The sequence below is a fragment of the Mytilus edulis genome, chromosome 6, assembly GCF_963676685.1.
Source record: "Mytilus edulis chromosome 6, xbMytEdul2.2, whole genome shotgun sequence".
NCBI lineage: Eukaryota > Metazoa > Mollusca > Bivalvia > Mytilida > Mytilidae > Mytilus > Mytilus edulis.
The window spans coordinates 70,589,981-70,609,830 of NC_092349.1; the positions used below are offsets into that span (position 1 = coordinate 70,589,981).

The 19,850-nt window shown below is 32.0% G+C and overlaps 1 protein-coding gene across 1 annotated transcript in view; it reads right to left on the reverse strand.

The window, feature by feature from the left end:
• Positions 1 to 17,757: 17,757 nt before the first annotated feature.
• Positions 17,758 to 19,850, reverse strand: part of LOC139528300 (LIM/homeobox protein Lhx5-like) — a 31,137-nt gene continuing 29,044 nt past the window's right edge. Inside the window, exon 6 of the mRNA XM_071324211.1 lies at positions 17,758 to 18,468. Within this exon, the coding sequence (XP_071180312.1) occupies positions 18,299 to 18,468 (170 nt within the window). The 3' untranslated portion in view covers positions 17,758 to 18,298. The remainder of the gene's footprint in view (positions 18,469 to 19,850) is intronic.

The following is a 19,850-nucleotide window of genomic DNA, read 5'->3' on the forward strand; positions in this document are numbered from 1 at the left end:
AGTTAAAAAAAAACACGACGAAATCTACATAACACTCCTCATAAAACCAAAGGATTAACAAATCGACGCAAAATAAATTACTGTACGATCTTAGGTGATCCTGCTCCTTATAATGTAATACCCGTCATGTTGATCATGGTACGTACAAATAACTATAATAAGTCTCAGCCGGTAATTCCCAAAGTCATAGAATATTTCATTAATTCATGCCAATACCGAACCGATACCGTGACTACTACAAATAAGTATTTAGTAGGTGAATTGTACACACGGAAACTAATGGTCCACCACCCATGTTTTCTTTGTGGAATAATCTTTTAATCCCAATATGCATAAATTTTTTTTATAATATAAACTAGAGGACACAAATGTTTTTTTTTGTATTGTTGTTTCTATATTATTTCTCTTGGTTTTTTTTACCTAATTTTTACCTTATCGAGAAAGTGTGTACCATCAACGACTTAAACGGTTTTGCTTTTTATTTCATTGTTAATTTTGCATATTGTTTGCGTGCGTCTATGTTAGATAAATTTGATTGTAAGTTTTATATTTTTTGATAGAAGTGTTGTATGTCTGTGATGTATGTGAACTGGGTCCTGATTATTGTCACATACACCTATTATGTATGTATGGGTTTCTCTTCTCAATTTGTCAATACAACGGAACTATAAACAACTGTCATCAGTGGCGGATCCAGGGGGGGGGGGGGTTCCGGGGGTGCGCACCCCCTTTATTTTTGCCGATCAATGCATTTGTATCGGGACATATGTTTTGCACCCCCCCTGCACCCCCCCTTTGCCCTGGGTTAGCACCCCCCCCCTTTCGAAAATTCCTGCATCCGCCCCTGCTGTCATCGAAGAGGAAGGTATAGCAAGATATGAATAAATGCAATAGTAGTATTTACCTCTGTTCATTGGTCATAAATCGATTAAACTGAAACAAACCCGGGTCACAGCAAAAACTGTGGGAAATTCATGAACTATACATATATATAAGAGGAAAAACGGAACACCAGATACTTTTTCTTTTATAGTGATAAAGATTATAACACCATGTTGACTGTTGTACTCCTATTTTTGACAGTTTTACCTATTATGCTTGTTTGATTTTTTCACACATCGATGTCAATATAATGGAATTTTATGCGACTGTCATACAAGTGAGGTGTTTAGTTAGCTATAAAACCAGGTTTAATCTACCATTTTCTACATGAGAAATGCCTGTATCAAGTCATGAATAAGACAGTTGTTATCCATTCGTTTGGTGTGTTTGAGCTTTTGATTTTGTCATTTAATAGGGACTTTCTTTTTTGAATTTTTCTCAAGAGTTCAATATTTTTTAATTAAATTTTTTTTTGTACGTTTTTTTAAATTTTCGAAACATGTTGTGTTGTAAATATGTGATACATGTTTGCACAATTTTGGTTGCTGGGTCCTATTGATTGTCATTTTCATGTCTGTTTTAGTTGCTCATACAAATTTTTCAATATACCAAACTATAATGAACTGTCATAAAAGTGGGAGGTTTATCAATCTATAAAACCAGGTTAAATACAGCATCTTCTTCGGAAAATGTCTGTTCCAAGTTTATGCTAGTGGTTTTGTTTCTCTCTCTCGTTTGTTCCGTTGATTGATAGCATTTGATTATGTCAGTTTTAATGGACATACCCGTTTTGAATTTGCCTTTGGTTTCAGTATTTTTGCTATACATTTTTTCGTCATCGTGAACATAGAAGGTACAACGTCATACGCTAAAATATATGGGTCATGATATAAATTTAATTCACGCAAGGAATACCTGTCATTTATGACTTTGTATACATATATATGATGCTGAGATTGTACTACTCTTGCAATATAACTAAACAAACCTCCAATAAAAAGATACTTAAATGATATACAACATTCTTCTTTTATGTTCTAAATCTAATATAACTGAGAATGAAAATGGAGAAAGTGTCAAAGAGAAAAACAACGGGACAAAGAGCAGAAAACAGCTAAAGGCCACCAACGCTTCTTCAACACACTGAGAAAATCAAGCACCCGTAGGCGGGCTTCAGCTGGCTCCTTAACAAAATGTGTACTGGTTCAGTGAAAATAGACGACATACTAAGCACTAAAAGACTGAGTACTTAACAGTTTGACACATACCTTGAACCAATGATTAAGAGAAAAGATAAAGTGTCACACAGATTAAAATACCCTGGAGGCAAAATGTTTGCAAGTTCGCATTAAATTCTTCAATTGTTAAGCGAAGTGAAAAAGCTGCAAAGATTCGATTATATTAATAAATCATCAATACACACTATATGTTACTATTCAAGTCCTCATTAATTTTCAGTTGGTCAGGTGTATTAATTGAAAATGTTGCATATCATAAACATTAGATATAACACAGGCTGTCCAAACCCAAAACTTTAGGTATCTAATGGTATTCTACCAAGTATCCAGCATTGAAGATTAAGAGTAAAATCCTGATCTGCTACAGATCATTCACTAAACAATAATTCAATTATCAATAAATACATGGGAGATGTTTCTTATTGGTGTCAACACTTAGATATACAGTCGTTGTTTCAAATTCATTTTACATCATGTTTCCTGGTAGTGCGTCCGTTCTTTCGTCGTACCGTTCGTCCATCTGTCTATCCCGCTGAATACATATGTTCCCTACAATATGATCTTTCTAATTTTAATGTCAAATAAGAGATTTTATCCCAATTTCAATGATATGATAGTTAAATCACAACTGACTCCAGTGTTCATTTCATGTAAGCCTATTTATTTAGCTACAATAATGGTGCAATGAGCGAAGAACTTACTGTTTTTCAACTTTTTTTTTTATCATAACACATGCTTTGTATTAACGAAAGGAATACCCACTATTTTCTACATAAAGAAATGCATGTACCAAGTCAGGAGTATAACAGTTGTTTTCCATTTGTTTGATATGCTTGATGTATGATTTTGCCATTTTAGGGACTTTTCGTTTTGAATTTTCCTTTGTAGTTCTGTAGTGTTGCTTTTGTTTATATGATTCACAGTGTATGTAAGGGAGCTACCATTTGATTTTTATAGGGGGGCTAGGATTAAATTTGAAAAAAATAGGCAGGACAGGAGTTTTGAGTAAAAAAAAGGCAGGATGAGACACTTGCAAAAAAAAAAGTCAGGACGACAATTTAGGTAAAAAAAAGTCAGGATAAACTAAAAAAAAAAGAGGCAGGACCGAACAGAGTGAAAAATAAAAAGGCAGGACAGAGATTACAGCTAAAAAAAATGCAGGACAAAATTTTTCATCCTAGCCCCCCATAAAAATCAAATGGTAGCTCCTTAATGTAATATAGTTTCAAATGATGAGATTGCAATGTCAATGTTCTATAACTGAACAAACCAAGAACTGTAGAAATCAAAATCTAAATTGAAGTCAAATGAAAAAAGATTGAAGCACCGATATACATTTTACTTGAAACTTGTGACCGTAACTAGCTGTAATGAATTCAAATGGTTGAAAACTATTTTCACAGCTGGAGAAGAAGAAATAGGTTCAATCTAGTAGGACAAGGATGTTTATGGAGAACCCTACCTTTCGTGCATGTTATCATTTTAGAATCGTTACATCAAACTGGACAGAAATATCACATATATGTAGATGTTTTAATGAAGATTAGTAGAAGCAAAAGCATTTAATAGTACAAGTTCAGTAATTACCAAGTACGACACAAACAGGAAATGTACAAATGAAATTAGATACTCTTGATTGTGGCGTTTTAAGTTTAGAGTAAATAAATAACACAAAAAGTTAGTAAAGACGCGGTTTTGAATTACTAGGGCTATATATAAAGTATTATACCTTTATAAAGGATAATTTGTAATGAAATATGTCTTTCTTAAAAATTTTATTTGCTTGTATCCTTCATTGTTTCAATATTCCTTGGAGGCTCTCATAAGCAGTTATTCGGTTTCGTTTCGAACTTAAAACCCGAAAAAGTAGGGTTAACAAAATATGTTTGACACATTCTCTATTTCAGATGTATTTTATATTTTTGACTTGACGTTTTGAAGTCTCCTTGGAACTCGGTATTTTTTTTCGTTGTCAATTTAATGAAAATACAGGATGCATGTTTTGATTGATATTGAGACATGCATTTATATAGATTTACTAATCAGTGTTGGTATATACAATAAAGTTTTCTTACTGGTACGATTAATGAACATAACATTAGTTTCAAATAGAAATATGAGGGCTTGATTCGCCAACACTGAACACATACAGTATAATAAAGTAGGCTATAGCAGGCTGCTGCATGAATAAAATTGAAACAATATCCACTCATTTTTAGTTGCTACCATGCAATTGCATGTGATTTCTAATTTTAATTCATGAATATTCATATCAACCTTGGCACAACCAATTCCTACTATAATCTGGTGAGGTTATTAACAGATAGTTCATCCCCAGTGACACAAACTTTATGACAGGCAAATATTGCATGCATTTGTTTAATCTTGATTTAACATTCCTTTCTTATGAAAATCCGTATTTTCGATACACTTTTCAGTAAGTAATATCTTAATGATAACGAAATATTTCTTTTTATATGCAGTTTTTCATACTTCTCACGTTACTACCAAAAAGAAAGTTCAAAAGCAAATAAGACGGAACACCTTTGGACTTTTGTTTGAAGATGAAGGTGATACGAAGGTGCGACGTTAACCTGTACATCATTCATCAATGTCCTTTTATCAAACATTTAACAAAAATCATTCTGTAATTAACTTGTCAGCTGTGAATTTTTTGAAGTATAGCATGGGTAAAAATATAAAAAATATATTGCAGATAAGTTTAACAACACCTAGATTTGTTTTACGAAAATCTTAAGAAATTATGTCACCAAAAAATTGAAAACAACTTTAAATTTTGTCAGTTATAGGTGCAGAAAATAAATAAATGTTTATATATCTTGTCGTGAAGTAGGAACATAGTTTAACAGGTTTAGGTTTTATCTAATTTTGGTCGCAGGTTTTCTAAGAACTATATATATCTCAAGCTCGGAGCCTGCAATTCAGTGGTTTTCACTTGTTTCTGTCTGTCATATTTGTTTATCGATTTCCATTTTTCGGGTTTCGCTCATTAATTGTTGATGGCGTTAATGCTAGCTACATTGTTGCTTTCTTCTCTGTCATTTAGAGAGTATGAGCGATTTTTTCCTTTGGTAATGATACCACCTCTCATTCTTATATAAGTTTATTATGTTTTTCTTCTAAGGAATATTTTGTGTATTGTTTGTTCGATTTTATCTTGTTTGATTATATTTTCATAAAACTTGACATTGTGTTAGTTTTTAGAACTACAGTTCTTTTTTCATTGGTCCTTTGTCTTCTACTTTTCCTATTTTTTTTCATTAAATTGCATATACTTTTTTATCAAGTTTTAAAAAAAGTACTTATTTCGTTTCATAATTACTAAAACACACTTTGTTTTATATAAAAATTGCTTAGGTTATTTGTATTTTATATATAAAAAAAAAAGTAAATAAATTATTTGCAGACAAACTTAACTGTAAAAAATATATTCCATTTTCAAAAATGCTTATTTGATTAACTTTGTAGGAAATACATATTTTTTATATTATATTTATGAGATTAAATTCATATTTTTTACTATTTTTCATTAGATTACCAACGTTTTGCACATTGTGTTGCTTCAACACCTGTCTTCGCATCTATAATATTATCAATATAAATCAGAGAAAAAATCTGTAGAAATGGAAACAATTTAATCGCAATCAGAATATTCAACTTGTCTGCTTTAATGTTCCAATAAATATTACACTACTAGTGGGAAAAGTGTCCCCATATTTTTTATTTACGCTTTTCTACAACAAGAATATTTCATTTACGCTAAACTACTACTACAACAATTAAAGAGCAATTTGTTATAAGTGTATCTATAATTGTCCCCTATTTATTTGGCTCCATTTACTTAGTTTTGTAATTAATTTGTAGGAATTTCCACTCACATAATATAGTCATCATCTTCAATTGTCCCCAGATGTTTTACGTTCTATAAGGCTGAATTCCTCAGCTGGTTGACTCATGTGGGATTAAAGTCTTTCCTAAAAGATCATTTTGAAAAATAAAAATAGTCATTAAAAACCAAATATTGGATTTAAAAAGTAATTATCAAGATAGAATAGCTGCCTCGTTTTGGCTTTGTACCGTTTGTCACCATGATATCGGGACAAAACAATATAATTAACCTTAATCCAAGAATGTCAAACCTTTGGGTGAAAGTCACAACTGTCTTATATGACAACCACGCCAATGGGCGTAGAATGCTAAGTAGCTACCCGTTTACTCTCAAAAACCTTTTTATTATGTCTGCATTATTACTGTTGGACCATAAAGGATTAAAAAGTCAAAAATAATATATCTATTTTTACTCATCATGCATATATTAAATTTTAATTCAGAAAAACATAAAAAATATTACATGTTAACTGTCAAAGAAAATTAAAATAGAAAATTAGTGAGTGATAAAAAGTGGGACGCTTAAATGTACTTCAAGTTTCAGTATCTCAGATTATATATATGATGATAATATATATGCAGCAGTTGTATTCCTGTGCGCTGATGACAAAATTGTTGAAAAATATAGATGCGAAATATTGACTTCTGTAAATCTCATTTCAAGAGAAAAAAACATGTTAAGATAGCTAGAGATAAGTTTTTATAGCAATACTTGAAGAAATAAAAACGAATATCTGTCTCCTTTGAAATCAAACTTTTAGTGCAAACAGTGTATTGTCTCGTATACTTTTTTCGCGTTTAGCTTTTAAAAGTAGATTTCGCGACGCTTAATTTTCGGTTTTATAACATTTCTTATACATGTATACTCGTTTCAGAAACTATCCATGTTTGGCATTTTCATGACGATTATTATTCACGGTTTTTTTCTTCTAAATTAGAATGCTAGCATACCTTTTGTACAATAATTTATGAAACCATTGAAAATTTGACGTTTTTATTCGAGGCATTCGGTTCAAAAACAATTTGACAAGACAAACTGCAATAAGCCGTTCCAAAATATATTTTTTAGCTATATGGGTTAATGTTATTGCTCGTACCTTAAAATGAAAATAACGTCACATCCTTGGTTGAATTTTTCTTGTTTAAAACGTTTTTTTAAACAATTTAAACCACTCAACATGCTTAATGTGATAACAGAAGCCAGTAACCTGTAATGCAATGGCTGTGGTTGCCTGCTGACTATATGTGGTGTGGATTTGCTAAATGTTGAATATCTTTGTTAATTAGGCTTTATGAATAGGTTTCTCTTGGCAATCATACCGGTCGGACGAGATTCGCGACTCTAGTAAAATGTATAAGTAACCCCCTATGAAATGTCTCTGCCATCGGAACTCATTAGGAGTATAGGATTGTGATTAAAAAATCGTGTTACTAAAAGCATAACATTCACCCCTGTTTGTGGTGTTTCTCAATTTCTAGTTTTCGAAGTAGTGTTTCGTAGACTTTTGTTTGGTTTCCCAGTGTTTCTCGGTTTTTGCCATATTGTTGTGTGATTACCTTCGACTTTATAGTTGGTGTCTTCTGTCTCTTTTTGAAATTTTTTAATGTATAGATAAAAAAGGCGGACAAAGTTAGAGCTTTCTTATTTGCTGGATCATATGGAGGCATAATTTTCAACTTATACAAATGGGGGTGGGGATATAACTACACTTCATGCATTTATTAAAACTTCAATGTATATATCTATATATATATTTTCTTTTATCGAGTTAACACTTTCCGTTGTTATCAATAAGACAACATCGTGTTGTCCTACACAACATGTATTTATTGAATCTGTTTTGCTGGGTTGCTGTCTAATTGGTGCTTATCTTACACATTTAAACCCACATCACCACATGAGAGAAAAAAAAATCAAATATTTTTTTTTATGCTGAAGACGAAGATTTTAGATTTGATTCATCACAAGTATAGATATCATTTTTTAACTGTCTACATGGAATCGGTTTATCGGACAATCATAACCGATTTTAATGATTTCTTATCTTTTTACCCACAGGTATTTAAATTCACCAAGGACATGCCAAGGTCAAAAACCGACTGATAGGTCTTTTCTCGATACCTGACCAATTGAGTTGGCGCCAAAGGTTTGTGTTAAACACATCAAGGACAACAAACAAACAAGTTATCGATAGTTCCCAGTGTACGCGTATATCATTGTTCGCACGTGAGAAGTCCATTTGACGCATATCCACGCCATTATGATGTTTTACGGGTTTTTAATGTTACCAATAAATTCGTAATATTTTTTTTTTGTTTGATCAGATGGCGTCCGTCAATGCAATAAGTCCGCAATGAAACAACGCCTTATCATAGCAGATTGTAGCTAACATCGTTTACATAATGCTGTATCTTGAACATTTCATGTAATTCTAACCCCATTATCGAGATTCATACAGACCTACTACGATGCTAAGCTCTCCAAACTGAAATTTTAAAGTTTTTTGTTGATGTAATCTTCGTGTAGCTCAGTTTGAAAACAAGTATTTGTAGCAAAAATCTATGTAAGATCTTTTGATGTTGATCATGTACTAACTGACGAATCGGCATGTGGGAATTGTTAAGGGTCTGTTTGGGAGACGCCATTAGACAAGTACCCTTCAAAACATCATGTTCTTCAAAAGTTGTAAAAACGTAATTAAGATCGCTGTTAATGTTGTATTAATTACGGTTCTTCCGTTTTATAAGTCAATGTTTTCTGTAATTTTCTTAATTTTGTCGTCGTGTTCAGTATTTAACTTTAATTTCACCATCGTCTGAACTGCTTTTCTTTTTGTCGCTTTCATTTTTTGTTTGGTGGCTTTTATTTAAGTACACGACACCTAACAAAGTAGTTTTCTATTGGCAAGGTTTCTACAAAGTACCTTAGTGTTTGAAGTAAAACTTTATGTCTATAACAGCACATGTAAAAAATGTAGAAACTAGTTTTAATTTAATGTCCCTGATGATATAGGATTAGGTTTGGTAAAATTAAAACAGAAACAATATCGGAAGAAAGCAGACAAAGTACCACCGCCAGGATGCACTACCTTTCTATCTATTACAAGTGTCTACTTTGAATTGAAACTTTCCGATTATTTCTTTGAATATAGTGAAAATAAAAAAAAAATGCAAAACAATAATACTAGCGCATTCGATGCTCTATAAAAAAAAAGCATGTCTTTGAATGTTGTATTGTAAACGGTATTCACGTCGCTTTTTCGCCAAGTTCAATGCGTCCTTTATTTAGAGAATAGAAATGAGAAGATACAAGAGAGATTAACCAAAAACCGTTCGACAAGACAAAAACAGATAAAACATTGACCAAAATAGAGAAAAAAAACGACGAAAAAAAAACCCCAAAATTTCAAAATAGAAAGTTAAACACGGTGATATTGAGCAACAAGAACCCAAACAAAACCTGAGGTGAACTCGTGCGCTCCATGGGATAGGCAGTTTCCTCTTAAGTTTGGAAATTATCGTCTTCCTCCTGTCAAATAATATTTGATCACAACTCACATTCATGTTCTATAGAGGTATGTCATTTTGCTTAGTATAAAAACTTAAAAAACTCAACAACAGAGCTCGTATATTAAGACAGAGCTCGTATATTAAAACATAACTTGTATATTAAAACAATCAAACCATACCTTCAAATTAATTTTCTAAGAAAAGCGATCAGTCTTTCTTAGTGTAGATGAAAAAATATAGATGCATATATGGTGCATGACCTAAAGATTTACAACAAGGAATCCATGGATACATTTGTTTTCCATAATGACGACAATAAGAAATAACAAGACAATAACAGGCGGACGAAAATACGTATTATTCCCACTTTGCTAAGCGTGGGGTTTATATATGTATTTAAGTATACGATCAATTCTTATAGCGGTATACATGCTCAATTTCAACGAGTTCTATAAGTTATTTATTTATCTGTTAAACATTTTATACATTGTCATGTACAGCTCTTGACGGTCAATTCTTTTAAATGTCAAATTGGTCACCGTTTTAAATAAAATACATTCTTGTCAAATACGAAGTAAAGGGTCTCTATTGCATTTAAACAATACATCCACGACTGTTTTATACAAGATAAACAGATCTCAAGAGCAATTTTGTATGTTTTAATACTACTAGGCTATGTTTAATGTAAATTTTCTTTAAGTATTACATGTGCTTCAGGAGGGGAATGAATTATGTTAAGAATTTTTTCAATAGTTGACAAGTTTACTCGGTAAATATCTTTTTGAATTGAAAAACTAGTGTAAATACCCATAAACTGATACTATGAACACCTTTTTTAAGGGAACAATGATGGAATATTGTTCCGGTATTGAATCAAATGCAGTAATAAAGAGGTACAAGTAAATAAACGACGCGCTACTCTACATACGCAAAATGTCAAATAAAACACCAACAAAAGATATTAAATTTGACAAGTAAAATGTCTTTGATAGCGATTGTTCTCCTTGCAGTTTACATGGATATTTAGAAGTCCCCTAGTCTATACTTAAATCTAAATTTAAAGACGACAGGTTATAAGATAAACACAAAATGTAATGAATAAACAAATCTCGACTACGTTTGCCATTTTTTAATTGTGCATCTTGATTTATGTGATAACTTTATACACATAGTACCTTGCACGTACCAGTGACAATGTTTTGGACAAATGAAATGACTTGCTCTAATAAAGCCGAATCATGGTGACTCTTATATGGCATACTATACAGCTTTGTGTATATACTTTCCAAACATCTCGCTGTGTTGAAGACACATTGGTGGCCTTCGTTTGTTTTTTGCCCTTTGGTTGGGTCGTAGTCTCTTTGACACATTCCCCATGTCCAAAATCTGTCATTTCATAAATACTTGATTAAGTTTAAGTACGCCTGTTATCTGTTATTCACTGGATTGGTTGTTTGTGTTTAACACAAATTCAGTGCTCTTGTTTATATCGCAGTTTTATTTTTGCTGGAAACGGTTTTACCAGAGTCTACGGAGAGAACGATCGAACTTCGGTAGGAAAACTGGTAATTTAAGTCTATAAAAATCTGAGTCGAACGCTCCTAGCACCTGTTATATGTGAACTCACAACTTCATTGTCGACATGCTAGTTATTGCTGTAGATGAATTACTAAGACTATTCGACCAAAAAGGCCCCTCGGTTAGAAAATAAAATATAATCATGGGATGCCATGTGTCCAGCCTTACAAGATACATTTAATCAAGAGTTCGTTGATGATATTCAACAAGTTAAATTTTCTTTCTATAACAACAAGGTGCCAGTGTTCGATACGTTGAGATCTCATAAACATGTTTAACCCCGCCGCAGTTTTGCGCCTGTCCCAAGTCATGAGCCTCTGGTCTTTGTTAGTCTTGTATGATTTTTATTTTTAGTTTCTTGTGTATAATTCGGAGTTTAGTATGACGTCCATTATCACTGTACTAGTATCCATATTTTTTAAGGGGCCAGCTGAAAGACGCCTACGGTTGCGGGAATTTTTTCGCTGCATTGAAGACCTGTTGGTGACCTTCTGCTGTTGTCTGTTCTATGGTCGGGTTGTTGTCGCTTTGACACATTCCCCATTTCCTTTCTCAATTTTATTTACGTAATTGTCTTTGGTTTTATCGCCATTGCTCCTCCCGGTAGATGTATTTGCATGGTAGACCTACTAACTGTATTTGATTTGTTGTTGATTTATTCTCGTGATGAAAATGCGTGAAATATATGCCACTGGGCGTTAAGGTAACAATAGACCAATAATTCGAACCATTTATGCTTTATTAGTAAACTAGACCTTAATTTCAAACATATTGTATGTATTTTTCTTTATGTTGTTCAGGCAATGTTGTGTAGAAAGAATTTTTATATCTTTGTATACTTTTCATGTTCTTTTTCTTTCATTTGTTTAATAATACAGAAATCGCTATTATAACGACTTAATCGACTTTTAAAAGTGCGTCAAAAGACTTTGAAATCTCAATATTATAAATGCATTGTGCATGTTTGCTTATATGAACTAAAAAACCCTCTTTATATGCTCATTTTAACGGGTATATTATTCAGCAAGTCACACCACGGCGTCAATTTGGGGGAAATATGCAGTAATATCTATAATTTTATGCTTGCAGTCTGGTTTGTCTTCTTTGCCGTGTAAATAGTAAATGTTTACTTGTGACGTTGTGCACGAGTCCGTACAATGGCGGTTAATAAGGGGCGTTACTTATACATTCTACAAAGATTTAATGATATTTACGGTGGGAAATATTTGCATGGATTTATTTTATATTTTTTCAATGCATTTATCACTTGAAAATATGGCCTGCTTGAGAAATTTCCGCATGTAACATTATATTCTTTTTTTGTCTCTCGTAACACTGAACCGCATATAGTGCTTCCTGAACTGAACTTGACACGCGGTGATATGGTTCCATAAGATGTAGTGTGTTTGTACTGGGTTTTGAGATTCGATTAATACATTGTATATCCAGTTGTTTTAATTTCTTAGTTTATTTGTAAAATTATCAGCATATAAAGTTTTTCGTATCTTTTTAATATAGGTACGCATAATAGTCTATTATGATCCATTAAAAACTGATTTTCAAAGCTAATTTCAAATTAAAACGCTTATAACTTGTTATAGCCTATAAAACTTAAGAGAACCAACGTTTATAAACAATTCATATAAAGCAAATGAAAATTCTTCTCTAATGATTAAATTTCAAATTTTGATGAAATTACACAAACTAGGGACTTTTTGACTTTTAAATCACACTTTCTTACCTCTTCATTTTCATGTTAAAACATTTGCCCCATTATTCAATTTGAATATTTAGTCCAAAAGGACTGTCCAAATCTTTAATAAATTTATAAAAACATCTTTATTCGGCGATATTTCATAAATGTGACAATGAAATTGCATTGTTGACACTGATTGATAATTTATATTTTGTATAAATCCCATATTTCTTCATCAATAAATGTGTTCGGATTATATTAGATTCCGAAATATTTATTAACGTCTTGATTGGAACACTAAAATCATATTGTTTTTTTCCAGATTTTTCTTTGAGTAAAACCTATCATACAACGTGAAAAGCGGAATGCAACAAAACGAATTATAAAAAATCACAAAAATCACCGCACATTCCTAGGTTTGGACGATTAACGAGAAGAATTGGGGAAAATTGGATTTCACTCGATGTTGAATCAAGTCCAAGAAACCAATTATGATGCACGGTGATGCATAAAATAGAGCTTAAATTGTATTGTTTTACCTCTTTATTTCAGAATTCAATCTTATCTCAGCTTCACAGACGACTTCAAGCCGATTTACATGCAGTATTCATGATATTAATGTTGTGCGTTATGAAAAGATACATATCTATATTACAATACTGCCTATTTGAATTATAGCAATTGAAAAGTGTTTTCTGTGATATTGAAGAAAACATTTTTTACAATGCCTGCATGCGTCCACTTTATAAAATTTATAAAAAGACGAAGAAACAAAAACTTAAAATTCTGAGGAAGTTGACATTGCCATGGTGTGTGGTAAAAATTATGATAAATGCACTCTAAATCTCAATTTTTTGTTTCATTCATTTATATGATTACGTCTTTAAAAAGGTAGGACCAATTTCAAAGAATGCATTTCAATACAGGGGCCGTGTCAATGAAAGTATCCTAGGACATGTCCTAAGATAGGTCTTAGGACATTATTTAGGATGGTCTTAGGACGTGTCTGAGACATGTCTTAGGATGTAAAACAAAGCTGTCTTAGGACAGTCCTAACTACGATGGTCCTAGGACCATCCTAGCACATTTATTTAATTAAAAATATATGTAGAGATTTGTATGACATAGATTGAATTGTATTTTAGAACCTTATATGTAAAGAGAGGGAGGATGACTCTCAATTAACGCAAAATTAAAGTTTAAGTTTTTAAGGAATACTAATAAATACGTTATTAAATATGATAAAAAATATGAATGAATTTAATACGAAAACAAAAGTAAATGGTCACAAAACTTTGTGATATTAGTGCTGCAATTTTAGTACATAAACTAGTTTCGTCCTTAGATCCACTCGATTTCATTACGGTATCGAATCAGGATTAGGTAAAAAAAGAAGTAAACTTTTTCCCATATTTGAATTATTTGAAATATGTTGCTTATGATGATAGTATTGTTTAGGCTTCAAAAAAGGCAGCACGAAATAATTTAATATAATACAATTAAATCTTTAACAAACATTAAACAATATTTTTTTATTAATTTTATCTAATGATAGTTTAATATTGTATTAGTATTTTTAGTATTGAGTTTATGCCATATTTGTTGTTTTTTATTACGTTTTAGGACGATGTAACCTTTAAGACTATCCTAAGACACCTAATTGTTCACCTAATTTTAGGACCAAATTTAGGACATATCTTATTTTAGGAGACTTTCTTTAACCCGACTTAGGACTAAGACGTGTCCTAAGACCATCCCAAGACATGTCTTAGTCCTAGGACAGCTTCGTTGACACGGCCCCAGGGTCATTTTCCAAGGGCCTCAAAATCTTGAGTTAATTTTGGAGTAGCACAGCTCCTTATTATGACTAATTTCTAAACAAATATACAAGTGATAAACGCCCGAAGATACATCTTAATCGAATATTTGACCGATGCAGATTTTGGTCATTTTTGACTTTTTACTAGTTGACAAAAACGTATAAGTAAAACATTCTTAACCAAAACCAAAATTCTGTTTGAAGTATAAATATATATCATTCAAATGAATAGTCTATCATTTCGTTCAAAGACGCCTAGTAAAACAAAATGTTCAAACAAGAACGTGTTAACAATTAAAAGTATTGAAATGCCTTCCTCAGTAACATTAAGTGCTGATTTTCAAATCGATTTTATCAAATAAGTCAAATGGTTAAAATAAAATCTCAAATTCTAGTAGAGTTTGACAACTTTTAGATATTTTGGCCATGTGAATGATTTCGTGTACAAAAGACCCGTCAGCGACGTTTGAATCAAAATATACCGTCTAAATAAAGTACAAAGTTGAAGAGCATTGATGACCCAATATTCCAAAAAGGTTTTGCCTAAAACAGCTAAATCGATCCAACCTTTTTACAGTTTGAAATCACCCAAATATTTATCGTTTTCACATATCGCACTTACCTTCTTTCATTCACCCATCTTCTTATAATAAGTAAGAATTGTCAATTCGACTTAGGCAAACACCCAGTACCTATTCAACTGTTTTAAAACTGAGTTTACAAATTCTTCAGGTGAAAATATTCTGCTTTTTTCCTTAATGTCTGGTACTTGAGACGAAGATAATTCAGAATCCATATAGTCTTTCTCGTTTTAAATGGCATCATGTCCCTTATTATGTGAAATACAAGGACAGAAAACGGGAAAAAATCAACAATTATTCACCAAGATCGTATTGATGTCCTTGTCTTTATCTTGTGTTGCTTGTCTTTGCCAATAAAAGAAATCGTTTCTTCTAGGTTACATGTAGGTTCTTAATTGTATATTCACAACACAATAAGACTTTCTAATTATATACTTTCCTTTGCTATTTATCGCAGTTGTTTATATATTATTTGAAAATTGATTCTTGCAATTTATACAACCCTGATTTATTTTTGTATTGAGTTTTTTCTATGACAGTAATGCTCAAACTGCTACAATTCACACCTTCATCGTAATTGCTATTGGTTTGCTCCAATTTCGTATGAGTTAAACTATTGTTAAATCAACTTTATCCAATGTTGCAGTTTGCTGTGGTCACTCGTACGTTAATCATTACGTCGTGTTATATGTGATTGATGTTATCAAATCGTAATAGAAAACCTGTATATTCATCCGCAAGCATATCAACTGAAATTGGTTTCTTTTAAAATAATGGGCATTTTTCAACTTTTTTCTTTTTACTCCTATTGTTTATGTGAAGAATGCTTTATGAAACTGCGATGTTCTTTTCAAAAGATTTGCACACTTTTTAAGAAATAAGAAAAAGGAGTTAGCCTTTTTCCATTCTTCATTTAAGAGAACCAGTGTCATTTTCGGAACTCTTGGCTATATCATGGTGGCAAGTTTACATTGGAGGAGGAAGCCGGAGTTCCAGGAGAAGGAAAGAACCACAAACCTACGGATAATAAACTCGCAATCTTCGTAAGTTAAGATCGGGGTCATACGCACCCTGCAAAGTGCTTAGTTTCAACTCCCAACATCTGGGTTAAAAGGCTAGTGACTGATGTAAATGGAGTAGTTTATTTCTTACACATATGCGTAGCAAGTAAAAGTGCTGTTGCTTTGCATTTTGCTTTTTTTTTCTGTGCATGTACTGATTTTGTGTCATGCATGAATATCCCACATTCTTTGCTTTTCTATTACTAATCTCACTCAGCCACATAGGCTTCATGCACATCGTATGACACAAAACACGTTACAACTTCGGTGCATGATCAACAAGTAATTTTATCAAAATGGCCAATTATCTATCATAATATATATAATAAGTTGGTAAATTTATTCTTGTTATATATACTGGTATACTACAATTTCTATAAAATTGAACGCACATTTTATATATAAGATTTTAAGCGATAATACATGAAGTAAATGTGCATCCTTTGTTTTTAAAAAGAGGCTTATCGGCAAGTTGTAAAAGTAGGAAAATCGGGAAACCCAGAAGTCGAAAATGAATTGACAATGCCATAGAAAAATACAAATGTCCTTCCGCCTTTCGATAAAGTATGTATACTCACCCCCAATACTATTGTCTGTAATAGGTTATAACTTTATTAGAGGTTGTTTGTTAATATTTTCATATTTGTTTTTTTTCTGTTTCATGTTAGATCTTTGATTGTTTCAATACATTCATTCAAATCTTTTCCAGACTTTGTACGTTTTAGATCTACGGCATATTAAATAGACACAAAATCTTGACTCTCTCATTGAGGCAGTATGTTGACTTCTTGATGTTTTCTTTTTAATCTTTCATATTTTGTGTTGTCGAATTATTGTCTCCAGCAGCTATATATATAATGTCCTTTTTTTGATATAATTGATAAAATTTTACTTATATTTTAGAGGAATAAAGTTGGTAAACTATTATATGCTGCAGTCTAGTTGATATTTACAGCTTTTTCTGATGTTGTGCTGTTACTCCACTATCTTAAATAATGGGAGGGTCTGTATGTCACTGCTTGTTGTGGGTTGCTGCTTGCTATACTTGTTTTTCGTTAAATTATTTTTTCATTCATCAGACCATTGTTTTTCTAAAGAGAGGCGAAAGATATCAAAAAACATTCAAACTTATAAGTCTAAAATAAACTGACGACGTCAACGTAAAAAGAGAAAAAGACAAAAGAAAACAACAGAACACAAAACACAGTAACTGTGATCTAAGCAAAATAAACCCCATCAAAACAGGTTGTGATCACAGTCTAATTTGCATTGCTTCACAATTTGTTGGTTACATTCAAGTCGATTTGGTCTCATCAGGGACTTTTTTATACTTAAGTATAGACTGTCCCTGGTCTTATTGGCAATCATACCACATCTAGCTATTGTTTTGATAGAGCTAGCACCTTGCAGCAACCTTAGACCCTCTCTATCGTTCATTAGTCCTGTCTAAGTTATTTATATCATGATTGCAAAAAATAAAACATTTCAGTTTTTCATCTCGTTTTATTTCACTTTTTAATTCATTCAACATATACCACGTGACAACATTCTACAGATTCGCCGGAAGTACACACCATACAACTTTCATTCAACAAACGATTGAAACAACATGAACATGATATGATAATATTTTATGTACATGTTTACATGACAGTTCCAAAATAATTATCCGTAAAAAATATGCTAAAAACAGCACACTCTTAAACACGATTCGTCTCTCTTTCGTATGTCACGTGAGTGAAATAAAATAAAAATATCATATGGAAAACAAATACGGGACTTTATCAACTTCATCACTCAAATTGGACAAATTCATTAAAAAAAAATTCAACACCATAAAAATGAACATTGGCAAAAATGAACATTCGAACGTCAATAAATTAAAGTTTACATATACACATGAAATTATAACAACAAATAGTTTCTCAGTACCGAGGTATTTCGCGGTGATCCAGTTGTGATGTTGTTTCACTATTTTATATTTCTCAACACTGGAATGGAAGGTCATATGAATGTTCGTTACGTCATCCCCACGTTTCTCCCGCCATTTCTGGATGATGAGACAAAGAACCAAAAGATCGTGGTGGACCACCAGGAAAATGATGTCCATCGTGTCCGTGTAAGTTCAAGGGTTCAGGTGATGACGGTTGTACCATGTCATTCGGCAAATAATGACCCTCTGGGACCATGTTACCTGAAAACACAAACAGAATTATTATTATTATATATATAAATACGACAATCTAAGTTTGATGCGTTTAATTAGAACTGTTTGAAAAACTGCTTTTAAACCACTGTTTTAAACACTAAAATAATATGAATATATGGGATTTTATCAACAAAGACAGCAACCCAACGTCACAGAAAGATTCAATTTCTATATCAAATTATTTGAATACTTATATATGAAATAAACAACTGTAATCTTGTTGCTTAAAATAACTCGATTTAAATTTTACATTGTATCTTGGAATATTAATCTTACTTATTATTTCTTAATTTTCTGTCGTCGTGTAAAACACATATGTTTTGTTATTTAGGAATTTCTCACATCCTAGAATTACTATCAAAGGTCAGCTGTATACATAGATATCGTCATTTTAAAAGCATGGCTCACATATTTAATAATAAAAGTATTATTTCATAAGTTTATAAAGATAAAACATGTGTTGCCTTGTTAGTTCGTCGTCACTATTTAATGTTACCGTTAAGCAACACTAATTAATTGATTTTTATATTATTGCTACAATTATCCAAGCTGTTACTGCTTTTCATGTTTTAGCCTTTAGAGACTATTGGTAAAGAAGAACACGTTACAAACGCATTTTGTCTATTGTCCCTGTTGATTTTACGGTCCGTTGTTGTTCTATACATCTTTGCAACCGATTGGCTTTTTTGTCGACAACTGTCACAAAATTGTTTCTTGTAGCGAAATGGATTATGAACTTTTGTTCCAGGAAAGTAAATATAATAGATGGTACACGTGTAAAATATGGAAACATTACTTAACAGTGGTTGATAAACAGAACAATTATAAAGTGACACTTTGTTGTACAAACGCTTCAGTAAAGCTTTAAAATACGTTTTCAAAGGATTAGATCAAAGATCAATTTCTGTGGTAAAGTCACACAAACGTTGTTCGAAAAAAAAAAACATAAATGTTTTAAAGCAATTTAATAGTTTGATAATAATGAAGAGGATATATGGATCGAACGTATGTTCTGATCAAACTGTAACTTGCAACAAAATAAATATGAATTGTACATGAATATTCTTGTCTTCTTCGCCTTCTTAGAAATTTCTATGGAAATAAATTTGAGAATGGAAATGGGGTATGTATCAAAGAGACAACAACCCGACCATAGAACAGACAGCAAATGAATGTATGTTGTTCAAAATACAGTCTATAACTGGGTTGGAATGTTGATCAATGTTATTCTATCAACAATATAGGCCTTTGCCATAGAAGACAGCTTTGGGTCAGTCGTATGAAGAAACCTTTGTCGTTCAAGATAGGTACGATGATACAGGGAATTGTCATGGACGACAATAGGTATAGTTGCAGTCCACACAAGA